Source organism: Pleurodeles waltl, chromosome 1_1 (genome assembly GCF_031143425.1).
Source record: "Pleurodeles waltl isolate 20211129_DDA chromosome 1_1, aPleWal1.hap1.20221129, whole genome shotgun sequence".
In the NCBI taxonomy this organism is placed as follows: Eukaryota; Metazoa; Chordata; class Amphibia; order Caudata; family Salamandridae; genus Pleurodeles; species Pleurodeles waltl.
In genome coordinates, this window is record NC_090436.1 from 445001746 (window position 1) to 445015663 (window position 13918).

The window sequence follows — 13918 nt, forward strand, 5'->3', positions numbered from 1 at the left end:
CTCCACTTCAAAACAATCTGCCCCACTCCAGTCTGCCCCCCTTAAATGTGCCCCACTACAATGCAGAACAGTATGCCTCACTCCAATCTGACCCACTCCAATCCCAAACATTCAGCCCCACTTCAGTCCCAAATAATCGGCCCCACTCCAATCCAAAACAATCTTCCCCACTTTCATCTGCCCCACCCAATCCAAAACAATCTGCCTCACTCCAATCCAAAACAATTTGCCCCAGTCTAATCCAAAACATTGTGCCCCATGCCAATCTGCCCCACTCCAATCCCAAACAATCTACCCCACTCCGATCTAAAACAGTCTTCCCCACTCCAATATAGAAAGATCTGCCCTACCCCAATCTGCTCCACTCCAATCCAAAACAGCCTGTCTCACTCCAATCCAAAAGATTCTGCTACACGCCAATCTGCCCCACTCCAACCTGTCCCATTCCAATATAAGACAATCTGTAACATTCCAATCAAAAACAATCTTCCCCAGCATAATCTGCCCCACTCCAATTCACCCAATCCAATCTACTCCAATCATGTCCACTTCTCCCCTATCCCGTCCACCCCAATACATCCCACTCCAAACCATTTCACCACAATACACCCCACTCCAATCCAAAACAATCTGCCACACTTCAGTCTGCCCCACCCCAAACCTGCCCCACTTCACTCTGCCCCACTCCAGTCCTAAACAATCTGCCCCATTTCAGTCCAAACAAATCCACCCCACTTCAATTGAAAACAATCCACCCCACTCCAATCCGACCCACTCCAATCCTAAACAATCCACACCACTCCAATCTGCTCCACTCCAATCCAAAACAATTTGCCCCACTCCTATCCAAAGCAATCTACCTTTCTCCAGTCTGCTCTACTATATTCCAGTCAATCTGCCGTACTCCAGTCTGCCCCACCCCAATCCTGAACAATCAGCTCCACTCCAATCTGCCCACTCCAGTCTAGCCCACTCCAGTCAGCCCCACCTCAACCTGCACCAAGCTAATCCAGTCCACCTCACCCCAGTCCAGTCCAACCCACTCCATTCCAATCCACCCCACCCCACTCCACTCTAATCCACCCCACTCCAATCTAATCCACTTCAGCCCACTCCAGTCCAATGCACTCAATGCCAATCCATCCCACTCCAAAATTTCACCCCACTCCAAAATGTGCACCCTACTCCAATCCAATTCACCCCACTCCAGTTCACCCCACTTCACTCTAGTGCAGTCCACCCCACTCAAATCCATTCCCCCACCCCACTCCAGTCGACCCCCACTCCACTCCAGTTCACCCCACCTAACTCCAGTCTACTCCAATCCATCCCACTCTACCACAATGCAATTCTCCTTACCACAGTTTAGTCCCCCACTCCAATCCAGTCCCTCCAGCCCACCCAGTTCAGTCCACCCCACTCCAATCCACCCCACTTTACTCCACCCAGTTCAGTCCACCCCACTCCAATCCACCCCACTTTACACCACCCACTCTAGTCCAATCCGCCCCACTCAAGTCCTATCGATCCCACTCAATCCACCCACTGTAGTCCAATCCACCCCACTGTAGTGCAGTCCACCCTATTGCAATACAATGAACCCAGTCCACACTACTTTACTCTGATTCACCCAATACAGTCCAATCCACACCACACCAATTCACTCCAATCCAATCCTTCCACCCCAATCCAATTCACCCCAGTCCTATCTCTCCAATCCAATCCACCCACCCAATCCAGTCTACCCCAATCCTATCCACCCCAATACAATCCACCTCACCCCATTTCAATCCACCCCACACAACTCAACCCACCCTAATCAATCCACCCCACTCTACTCCAGTCCAATCCACCAGCCTACCTCATTCCATTCCAACCCACTCCACCCTATTCCTCTCCACTCCACTCTGACATTGCACTGTACGACGCACTCTGCCACTAAACAACTGAACTTACTCCCCTCTACTCAACTCTCTTACTCGACTCCCCTCTACTCCTCTCTTCAACACTATACTCCAACAAATCTATAACACTACTCCCCCACTCCACTCTATGACACTCCACACAACTAACTTTTAACAATGCTTAACTTAATGGAAGTATAACAAGCAATTTGTGACCCTGTTTCCTTATGGAATTTTTTTCATAATACAGTTTAACTTCATATACACGCTTTATTGGTTCATGTGTCTTTTCTATTGCTCTACTTACTAGAAGAAGAGAGTATGCTTATGAAAACTTAGCTCTCACTCCGAGTGCCACACAAACACCAGTTAGGTGGGAGCTCCCAAGATTCTTACTCAGCTGCTAATTACGCACCGTGCGTGTGAATGCCCTCACGTTTTTTGCAAGGTAAAACCGCGCACAAATCATACTAGTAATTTGCACAAATCTCCTCTCAGAAAGGGGAAAACAGTAACAATTAGAACTTCCTTCCTATTCTGGATCTGAGACGCTGAATGATGCACAAATTACTTAACTGGTAACTACATCACCCTGGGATAGGACGGAGTAATTACCAAGTACACAGTTTACACTTAGAATTGCAAGGGATTCAGAATGAGCCCTTTCGTTTGATAAATGCTAAATAATCAATTGCTATTGCTCTAAATTTTCGCATATTTTGTTTTTCCAAGATCCCTCGATATATAATAACGCTCCACGAACTTCTGGCCCACACACCTCATGAACACGTTGAACGAAAAAGTTTGGAATTTGCAAAGTCAAAGTTAGAAGAACTATCAAGGTAAGGAAAAACTTTAAGTGCATGATCATATGGAAGTTTTAAATTGTTGTAGATTATGCTTTGCTTCATTAGGTCTATGAGGATTCGCTTAGGTTTTATCTTTGGAGTATGCATCTGCTTAGACTTATTCAGAAAACCATATGTAACTATGTGGAAAGTGACAATGCACAAGTCATTTCACCCCAGTTCAAATTTCATTGAATCCCATCCTCGGGTTGTCTCATTTTCTGATAGCGCCAAAGGTAATATGATGAATGTGACTTGAATAGCGACATTTGACGGAATGTCTTGCCTCCCTTAAAAAATATTACATAATTTGAATTTAGATTTTAGATTATATTAATATATTGGATTGCACACGTCGTAGTGACTGAGACATGACAAAATCCTCATTAGTGCAAAGAAGAAAACGCTGTCAAAGTTGCTGATATGTTATCAGATGAAATACTAAATACATGTCCGCTGCACACATCTTTTTGTCAGAAAAGTTAGAAAGAATCAGACCAGTTTTTTTTTCAAAGAAAGAGATTGGTTGTGTTGGCTCTAAAAGAAGAGACAGCTGGGACCAAAGTGGGGAGCAAATTCATACACAATTTGGCTGCAGTGATGAGCTGTTTGGAACTATTTTAGCTTTGTCTAACATATGATGCTGTGACTCGTGTTTCCAAATAAAGAGATCGCCGGGGAAAACAAGTTTTTCCCCACTTCTTTTCCCAGATGCGAATCACAGATTTTCCAAGAGACCTGTTTGATAGACGCAATATTATCAAAATTAAGATTGTTGTTGCCTTGCAAATTACAGTTAGGAAGTCCGCATTTTATTGTATATTAGGATTAAAGTTATGAACCAAGGTTTTATAATGATGATTACAATAATAATAATTAATAATAATTATAATAACAACTTATTCTTTATTTTAATGTATTTAGCGCCACTCATATTGCAACTGTTTTAATTAACTGCTCAATAAACTATTATTATGTACCATGGTTTCAGATTTTCATAGCAGAGGCCAGAAGATGTAATGCACATGCCAAGCAGACACTGACATAATAGTGACACATTATTATAGCATAATAATATGATTCGGATCAAAAGCATGACCGAGCACAAATATTTAAATATCCAATTGTTCGAAAGATAAACACGACGGAAAAAAAAATCATCTACTAATAGTAAGCATGACGTATGCTATAAAAACATACCAGACACCTATCTGTGCAGAGGCATTAATGTATAGAAATTTGTAATTTCAGTTTATTGTGCGATATTATACTTATACCCTCCTCATGATTTGGGATGGGAAAATACAAAAATTCGAAACATTTAATCAGTTTCTGAGTTCTTATCAGTGGCGGCCGGCAGCTTTAGGAGGGAGGGGGGCGGGCTGGATACACACACACACACTCATTCTTTCACACACACACACACGCACGCATATCCATTAACAACACTCATACCATTCAAACATGCACGCACACACCAAACATTCATTTTAAAAGATCGCACACACTCATTCTTTCACACATGCACGCACGCACATCCTAGAACAACACTCATAACACTCAAGCATGCCTGCGCGCACCAAACATTCAATTTAAAACATCACACACACACACACATTCAGCCTCCAGGTCCCAGGAGGGTTGGGACTGCTGCCTTCCCTCATTGGCTGACCTTAGGTCAGCCAATGAGGGAAGGCAGCAGTCCCAGCCTCGTCACAGAGTGGGATGGGGTCAGTGAGACTGCTGACCCCACCCCACTCTGTGACGAAGTGTCACTGATTGACACTCGCCCTGGGCACCTCAGGGCTTAAACCTGAAGCGCCCAGGGAAAGTGTCAATTGGTGACGCTTTCCTCGTCACCCAGGGGAGGACCTCGACGCACCTTTGCTAAGCCGAGGAGGTCACGCCCATAGGAGCTGTGACCTCCTCAGCCCAGCAAAGTTCAGCTCAGGCAGCCAGGAGTGTGCGCAAATCGCACGTCTGCTCCTGGCTGCCTGAGCCTGGCTGCCTGAGCTGAACATGGAGAGTGTCTGTCAGGCTGACCTTTGTTAAGCCTGACAGACACTCTTCATGAGGGGCAAAAGGTGGGGGGGGGCGTGGCCCATCCGCCCTAAAGGACAGGCCGCCACTGGTTCTAATGCATGAAATGTCTCTTTACCTTTAGAAAAAATAGTCAGAGGATTGGAAAAAAACAAGTTGTAGTCTACTCAAATAATTTATATAGGATCTCTCTTAAAGTATACTTCCTGTGACAGGACATCCTTTAGGGATGCTGTATGGTCTGCCAATGGACAAAGCGGGATGAGATGGGGAGTTAGAGGAGGCAGTTGTGCTCCTTGGCATTCCAGGCTCCAGCTTCCCAGGTGGCATAGCTTGGTTACTTCTACGCCTTTGCACTGAACCTACTGTTGTTCAATAGCTCATTTGGGTGGGGTTCAGGTTCTGTTCCTTCTTTCAGAGGAATTACTGATAGGCTTCAATGGAATAGGGAAAGATTGTGCAAGAATATCACGAGGGCCAAGATACAATAATCAGAGGCATTCCCAGTTTAAGCCCGAAAATAAATCTCTGTTTTCCTCTTCATTCCCTGTTCACTGTTTTCCTAGAGACTGAGCACAGTTGGCGTATGGCATAGTAGAAATTATGGTTACTGGATTGCTTATGGTACTTCAGCCCCTGGAAATAACGCTTCTCCTTTGCCCCTTATCCACAACCATTGTAGATTGACTCAGACTAGGACTTGTGTTTCTACTTCTTACACGTAGTGATTAACTGTAATGAGGTCGACTGGTGGCTTTGCTAAAATGATAAACACTGGAAACCTGGGCGAGCTACAGAATCTTGGGGCCGGATGTACTGAAAACCTGGTCACAGAAAATGGCTACAGTTGCTCACTGATTTTCTTCAATAAGCAGCTTATTTTGCAAATTGACCTACGTATTAATGGGTCAGGTAGCAACATAGGAAATTGTAATAGATCATACCTGCCTGAAAAATATTAATTAGGCAGGTTGCAATTTGTGACCCACTTTTATTGGTTGATAGTATAGCGATGTTGACCTTCAAGAGTCAGCAAACCACCAGGCGTGTGATTGATTTTCAAAATTGACAATTCCTCTCCTTTTTTTTTTTAAAGCAGCTTCCTAGTTTCTTTAAAGGCTGCTTTAGAAAAAAGTAGTTTTCAATTTTGAAAAACTTCAGTGAGAGTTGGCAGTGGACATATGCCTACTGCCTCTGAGGCTGCCACTAGGGTGTTATAGGGAAAGGGGTCCAAAGAGTGTCCCGTTCCCTTTGTAAACCAGTTATGCCCCCAGAGCCCAACTTCCCATTAGTAAGTTACCAATAGTTTGCAAGTGGAATTCCATTCGCAAACCATTGATGCATATGGTGCAGAATTGCATTAAGGAAGCAACTCTCACAACATGCCCCTTGCAAATTGCGATTCAGTATGCATTTCTAGAAAAGTCTTAGGAGCTTGTAAAGCTTTACAAACTCCAAAAATGGGTTTAATGCATAGCAATTAACATTTTAGCAGTTGCTAACCCTCTGAATATGCAAATTAAAGGGGTTGCAACTGCAATTATATTTACTACACATGTCCCTTGATTCTTTGGCATTTTACGTGATATGTGTGCTTTGTCTTATATGGAGCCGATGAGTGCTGGAGATGTCTTATACTGATGTTCTCATTTTCGAGGTGATGTCCAACTCCTCAAGTGGATGACACTGACCTTAAGTTGCATTATTGGTCAATTTATGGTGCCCTGGATGTGTGCTTGTGAAAGTGCAAGCTTGGTCAAGTCTTCCATGTACAACTCCATTTATGGTGAAAAGGATCTTACTGGATGCTGCTTTGGGCACCCTTAAGCATTTTGAACACTATTATAACACTGCTACGGTGTCCGCTCTGAGGAAAACCAAAGTGAATCATAGGAACCTTCAAGTAGACTATTGACCAATGAGGCTGGCCTATTATTGTACAAAGGACCTCATATCGATTTGAGTCTCTCTTTCCTTTGCTCTCCCCTACTCTGTAATCCTTCCTCCATCCACTAGCTCCGTATACTGGTTAACCTTTCCTACCCAATGCTTTGTCAACAATCAGTGCCTTGTGTTAATATACCATGCTGTACAGGAAATAGCCCCTAAAGCTACTTACCTCTCAAGGTGGTCAAGGTTGGACTGTATTGGTCCAAGAAGACACGCTAGTGAGGGTGTGATACAAAGAAGATCAAGGTAGGTTACAGTTAGAGCTTCGGATCCGGACTACTGCCAAATGATGACTTTCCAGCTACTTCTTACAAAACGTAAATATCTGACTTTTCATTAAAAAATTAAGCTACCCTCCAGATTTCATGTACAATGCCCTAAGTATTTGTTTTGTTAACAAAGAGCAAGGAAAAGCACCCACACAAAAATCCAAACTGGTTATGGATGACAGGTCTTCCCTTCTTCCCACGTCCACATGTTGGGTGGAGCCATGGTTTCTGCCATAAACATTTTATAAAATGGTCAAGTTAGATGGTGCAGAAATTTGAAAACACTGAAAAATTAGAAATGTAAGTAAACTGGAAAATACCTTCAATGTTATGCACTGTGCATGGAGCGACGAATTCTGTGAAGCAGCTCCCCTATGAATTTGATTATGTTTGAATGCAGAGTCGATTCCACATTGCAAGGCCCCTTTCGAGCGCAAACATCCAGGGTCTGGTTTTAGTATGCATGCACATTTCCTTGTTTCTTTTCGAGGATGACCTGTACATTACAATTTGGTTCATCACACAGAAGAAAAGCATTTACAATGCGACGGGTCTCGCGTTTGCTCATGTTAGAGCTGATCGCGTTGTAAACTCTTAACCCGACTTTTCACCTATCGGGCAAAAGTGTATTTATGTACACAACCCGAAAAAGTGAAATCAAGGTTGTAAAGCGCTCGACTTCTGCCAAGCGAGATCGCGCTCTAAATTAGAGAAAAAAAAAGTCCACGAGCCCGATGGAAAACAGCGAGCCTCGCATGTTTTCTGTACTTGGTCGCTGCGCTGGAGGAGGGCTTGCCACCGGAAAAGGCATGACGTATGCTTGCCTTCAACTAATGAAAGCAAGCAGATTTTATTAGGCAAGCCCACGAACCAATAAAAAGCACTGACGTGAAGTTGACAGGGCTCCGAGCCCTTTTCTAAATACTAAAGAGTCTCCCTGCGTTACACATGCGCGAGCGCATGCAACGCAGGCTCGACCCTAAAAAAGGATTGGTTGTGGGTTGAAGAAAATAGGTTAACCATGATAACAGAGAATGCAATAACTATTTAGAGATGAAAACGCTTGAGGTAGCTAAAAGCGGTATGCTCTAATACAATAAATAAATAAGGCTAGGACATTTGGCACTAACTGCATTTGCTGGTAAATGGGCAGAGGGTTTAATCTACTTGTACAAATATCCTTATAGTGATTTGAATGTGAAAAGGATGGTTTCTGTTCATTATATGGGCGATTTAGAATGTTATGTCTGAGACATTTATTTTTAAGCTGTGATATTAGCAGTGTAAATTGTGCTTTACTTTTTGTAGGAAAACAGAATGTGTATCACTTGTGTTTTTCATGTTGAAATATATAGGGGAGCGAGGAGGCAAAGGAAGCAATGTATTCATTTGCACTAAGGAGTGATTACCCATTACCTATTACATTTAGACATTGCACTTGCCTTGATGAATTGGCCTGTATGTTATGTAAAATTAACTATAGTTAGGAGTTCATTGTGGCACTTCATACTTTTGCAAATGGCTCCCAGGTGATCAGGACTAGCATATTAACTTTTATATTGTTTTTGCAGAATGCTTTTATACCATTAACAAAGTTCATTTGTTTATAATTTTTAAAGTAAACCAGAGAACATAACCCCGCGCAAAGTTTCCGCATTATAATTTGATATCACAGTCTTTCAGATGTGTAACAGTGATCTGCTAAGTTGTGTATATCGTCTGTTTCGTCTTATGGGAGTGATGCATTCAATACGTCAGCAGGGCTGGAAGGGACAATTACAAGTCATTTTTAATGTGATTAATCAAACATCCAAAATATGTGACGAGATTTTTTTAACGGCCATTAATTCAGAAATGCAGAAAGAAGGCTGCTGTTCCATGTCAAGCAAGAAAAATACCAAAATACCAACTATAATGACAAAATACATAGCATCCTGGTATTAACATTCTTTTCACCACTATGGAAGAGGTTATAATGCCTATAGGACAAAACATGCATTGGCAGAAGGAGCATCTGCACACCACAAATAAAGAGCATTGAAACACATTAGCAAAATTACTAGCCAAGTGATAGTGCATCCTACTGATGGAATTGTGTGCTGTACTCGTGTTAGAAGATTTACTTTAAGTGTCATACATAAATAAATACACGTTTTAATGGCGTGAAAGTCTTCCCTAATTGGGTGCCAATGATTGCAGTTATGCTGTGGATTGAATACCCTTCGGTAATAGGATATGCCTGTTGCCTTGTGTCTATTGTCACGTTTTATGTTTGGTTTCCCACTGTTAATTAAACCCCCGAAATACATGAGGTGTCTTATTTCTTTTTCCTTAGTTATTGCCACCTGTTTTCTCCAACTTTTATATTGTGTCTAAAAATTGAGTTGGATGATTAACTGTATCTGAATAAATATTTACTTAACTTGATTATTTTTTAATAAGTTGTGTTTATTTGTTTTCCTTAAGTGTAAGATACAATGGGAACAAGGCATCACGCCAACGAAGAAGAAAGGGAAACCATAAACAAGTCCAACAACATTTCCTTCCAACCTCATAAAGACAGGAATGCCAAACCATAATGATTCCTGTTTGGACTAGTCAACAGACAGTGTTGCTATCATATGATAGTCATTTGCTCCGTTGAGGCTTTGTCTGGCTGGGGAGTTCTGGATGGTTCATAGTCTTCTTATGAGTTGCTTGGTGATCCCAGCATAGATGATGTTCCTATAGTTCAATTTGCAGTGTCGTAGGACTCTTACCATGGAGCTAAGACTGATGGTTTTGGGCGGCAGCCCCACCACGTGAGGGGGACTAAGTCAATTCCACACCATCTGGCAACTGTTGTCCTAACCCTTTCAGCTAGCTAGCACCACCTCACCCAAACCTAGAAAGTAAAGGTGATTCGTGGCAGCCTGACGCATGACACACTGACTCCTGAATCCTCAGGGAAGTCATGGTAGGACATATCTTACCCACACAGTCTCATAATTAGAAGACAGATAGAGAAATGCAGGACAGGTTTCAATATATGTTTTGAAGCAACTGCATTCTATGTAAAAAGGCATGAGCTGTGATTATTAGGACAATGAAACACATTATTACTATTATTAATGTGACCACAAGCATGAACCAGATAAAAAGTCCCAGCGTCCTGTCAAACTAGTGAATCTAAATCCCTACCCACACTTCTAGTTGCTACATGAGAGCATAGCAGTGATAGCCCTTCTCTGCCCCTACTGGTCTCTGAAATAAATCCCTGGCCCCATACCTGAATAATAAGCAGGGGTTTGCCTGTGATCTGCTGGCAGTCCTTCCAAGTGGCTGTAGCGATGAGGCCAAGTTCAGCAGGGCTGCGACGATATGGTACAACACAAGATGGATGGCTGTAATGTCTACTCTAATCTTATTTTGCCCATGTGATGTTTTTAGAACAAAACATGTTGTTCTGAGAACTGGCCTGACGAGACAATGCATCTTTTCTGTGTAAGATGGACTACGTACTCTTGGACAGCCAATACTTGGTAGATTATCATATACAGCCTTGAGTAGAGCACGAGATGGGAATGTCGTGCAGAAGAACTAATAACAATTCCTGCATAGAGAAGCAACTGTTAAAAATAATAAAACATCCCCGCTAAAATGAAGCCATGCTGAAATAATACAAGGGAATACATGAAATGAACTAGGAAAAAGGGCAAAGGCTGCAGACCCAAAGCTAAAATAAGTGTGCCAAAGCAGCGCACTAAAATGAACCCACAACAGCTGCTGACTAGGGCATAAGGCATAGTTTTTTTTGTGTTTCTCAGTGCCATTTGAAGATCTTCCTCAGCATCTTCAGGGTGTGGTAATAGGACGCAGTGATGGCATTCACTCTTGCGGTCATATATATTTTACTCTTGATGATTATTCTGAGGTTCCTGGCGTGGGTTCTCGGTGTGGGTGAAGATGCAAGTTCGGCCGTCCACTAGTTGGAGTTGTTGTTGAAGATCACTACTTCTGTCTTGTCAACGTTGAGACAGTTGGCTTTCAACCAGTTAGTGACTTCAGTCATACAGTCCAAAAGGGAGAGTATGTTTTGAGTATCACCTGAATAGGAGAGAATGTTGATATCGAATCCCAACACTATGGGGGTCATTACTACCCCGTCGGTCGGTTTAATAGTGGCGGTAGTACCGCCAACAGGCTGGCGGTACATACCGCCACTTTAACACACTGACCGCCACGGCGGCCGTCGCTAGGCCGCCCATGGAATTTTGGCCCCGCCCACCGCTATGGTTTCTGTGGTTTCTGTACCGCCACGAAAACCATGGTGGTAGGCACTATCAGTGCCAGGGAATTCCTTCCCAGGCACTGATAGGGGTCTTACCAGCCCCCCTCCCCAGAGTACTCCCCCTCCCATCTCCCCACATATACACACATACATGCACATACATACACACCCATACACACACGCATACACACATTCACCCATGCATGCATACATTCATACACATTCACAGCAACACTCACAAACATATATCCAGGCACACACGTAATCACACGACACAACAAGCACGTACACACACATCCATTCATGCGCACATGCATTACACATGCATGCACGCATTTAAACACAGTCACACACACCCCCACACACGCACACATCACCCCCCCACCCTCCTCTCCTGTTGGAGAACCCGACTTAACTGCTTGCAGGGGGGTCTGCCATCAGGAGACGGGATGGGGTGCTGCTGCCAGCAGCAGCATCCGCCAGCAAAACACCGCCAGGCCGTATCATGGGATATGATACAGTCGTCTGCGTTTTCCTGGCATGGCACTGCTGCTGGCAGCAGCGCCACCTAACCGCCATCCGTCCCCATGACCATAGCCGGAACTACGTCAGCCTTCTGGTGGAATTCCGACTACGGTCATAATTTGGTGGATGGTCGGTAGCCACGGCGACGGTATGTTGGTGGCCGTCGCCATGGCGGTAGGCGGCATTTGCCGCCAAAATTATAATGAGGGCCTATATGTTGTATAGTGAGGCGATACAGCGTCTGGAATTCCCCACTGTTTGCACAAATGTCTCTAAAGGGAATACATCTGTAGTAGTCTCTACTTTCATACGTTGGAGCAGCACCCAGTACGTCAGTATGGTGTAATGTAAGAGTTTGCTTTCCTCAGCGTGAAAGTTCTGCTTACAGGCTTGAAAGGATGAAACGTTCAGGCTTCAGAATAAATTAAATAAAGGCAGGAATAAAGTGCCATGGGTTGTGGGGAGAAGGATGCAAGATTTCTCCAGTTCACCTAATAACTATGTAGCACACCAATAAGGTTGTTCTGATAGGGGTGCTTGCGTAAGCATTACAGGGTCTATCTACTTTCAGTTTCCATATGAGATTCCAAATCTTCTCCCAGCTATCACCGTTCCATAAGCCTCCATTGTTTTTCAATGGCTCTAAGGCACCAATCAGCTATAAACTTGAGTTGTGCTACCCAGTAATATAATAGGAAATCTGAAAGTGCCAAGCCACCTGCTAGTTTGGAAAATCTCAATCCCTGAAATCCCACTCGTCCTCTGAATGTCTGCTAGAAAAATCTAATTTAAATTCAGAGAAGAGTTCTTAGGTACCCAGATTGGGAGGACCTGCAAATAAGTATAACACTCTGAGAAGTACATGTTGTTTAAACAGTATTAATTCTGGCCAGCCTTGATAATTAACGTGGAGTTCATTTCCTGAAGTCCTCACATAGACCCCTTAGGAGTTGTGACTGTTTAGCCTTAAATAAGTGATTGGGGTCAGGGTGATCCTGATCTCTAATTATTTATGTGCAAAGTTAATCTTAACCACTCTCCCTGGAGTAGCATCACATTTAGGATCTCTGATTTGCAAATTCTACTTTTAAAGCCAGCTACGGGTCCCTAGTCTTCTAGTTATTGGAGCAGCTGCCTAAAAGGGGCAGCAGGAGAAGTTAGTGACAGGAGAACATCATTGCCTAACATTATTTTCTGTGCTTCCTTGGTAAAAGATATGCCCTATATCTCCCCTTCTGCTCTAGCTTTGCTGCAGGTAGTTTAATGCTCAATGTAAAGAGCAGGGGGATACAGGGCATATGGTCGTGTGCCTCTGAAGGGCTGAAAAGAATGTTTCCAAGTGACCTGCTCTCTCAAAATGGGCAGTGATATCCCACCTTCAACTATTCAATGACAGCCAGGCTAAATCCAAAGCCCTGTAAAGACCTCACCAGAAACTTCCAGTCCACCAGATCCAACCCTTTCCCTTCATCTAGAGAAATCAGAATAGCTGGGATTGCCTTTCTGTTCACTTTCTCAATCACATGAACTATCCTGAGGATGATGTCACACATTTGCCTTCCCTTAATGAAATCATACTGACAGGTGTAGGTCAATGTTGGTAGTAGGGGCTCCAATCTAGTTGACAGAATCTTGATCTAGATCAAAAAGCATGATAGGCCTATAGGAGGTGTTAATAAACTATTCTACATGTTATACTTCATCTTCCCATTGAAAACCTGGAGTAGAAAGTGTTTACTACAAGTGGTAAATACTTCACTCTGAGGTAATGGTATTTACCACATGTGGAAATTCCCTCCCTCCCCCCATTCCACCCAACTTGTACTGTTGGTGCAAATGATACTCAGGGTTAATGTGAAACCCTTCTAATCAGACCGAAACATTTAACTCCCTCTCACACACTTTGAAACATTAAACTTCCTCCCACATGTTTTGGAATTTGTAATTGATAAACAACTCAAGTTAATTTTCAATTACTATTGGAAATAATGTTGGAGTAACAGATGCCCCCTTGGTAGCTGGTTTCAATAAAGACACATGAAATATGGGTGACAAACTAGAGAGGAGGCAGAGTTCTATAGCAATTGGATTAACAATTTTGTATTGCATATT

The 13918-nt window shown here is 43.2% G+C and overlaps 1 protein-coding gene across 1 annotated transcript in view; it reads left to right on the forward strand.

Annotated features, from left to right (window-relative positions):
• RASGRF2 (Ras protein specific guanine nucleotide releasing factor 2) overlaps positions 1 to 13918 on the forward strand; it is a 1901930-nt gene that overhangs the window by 741088 nt on the left and 1146924 nt on the right. The window contains exon 8 of the mRNA XM_069224559.1: positions 2637 to 2746. Coding sequence (XP_069080660.1) covers positions 2637 to 2746 — 110 coding nt within the window. The remainder of the gene's footprint in view (positions 1 to 2636; positions 2747 to 13918) is intronic.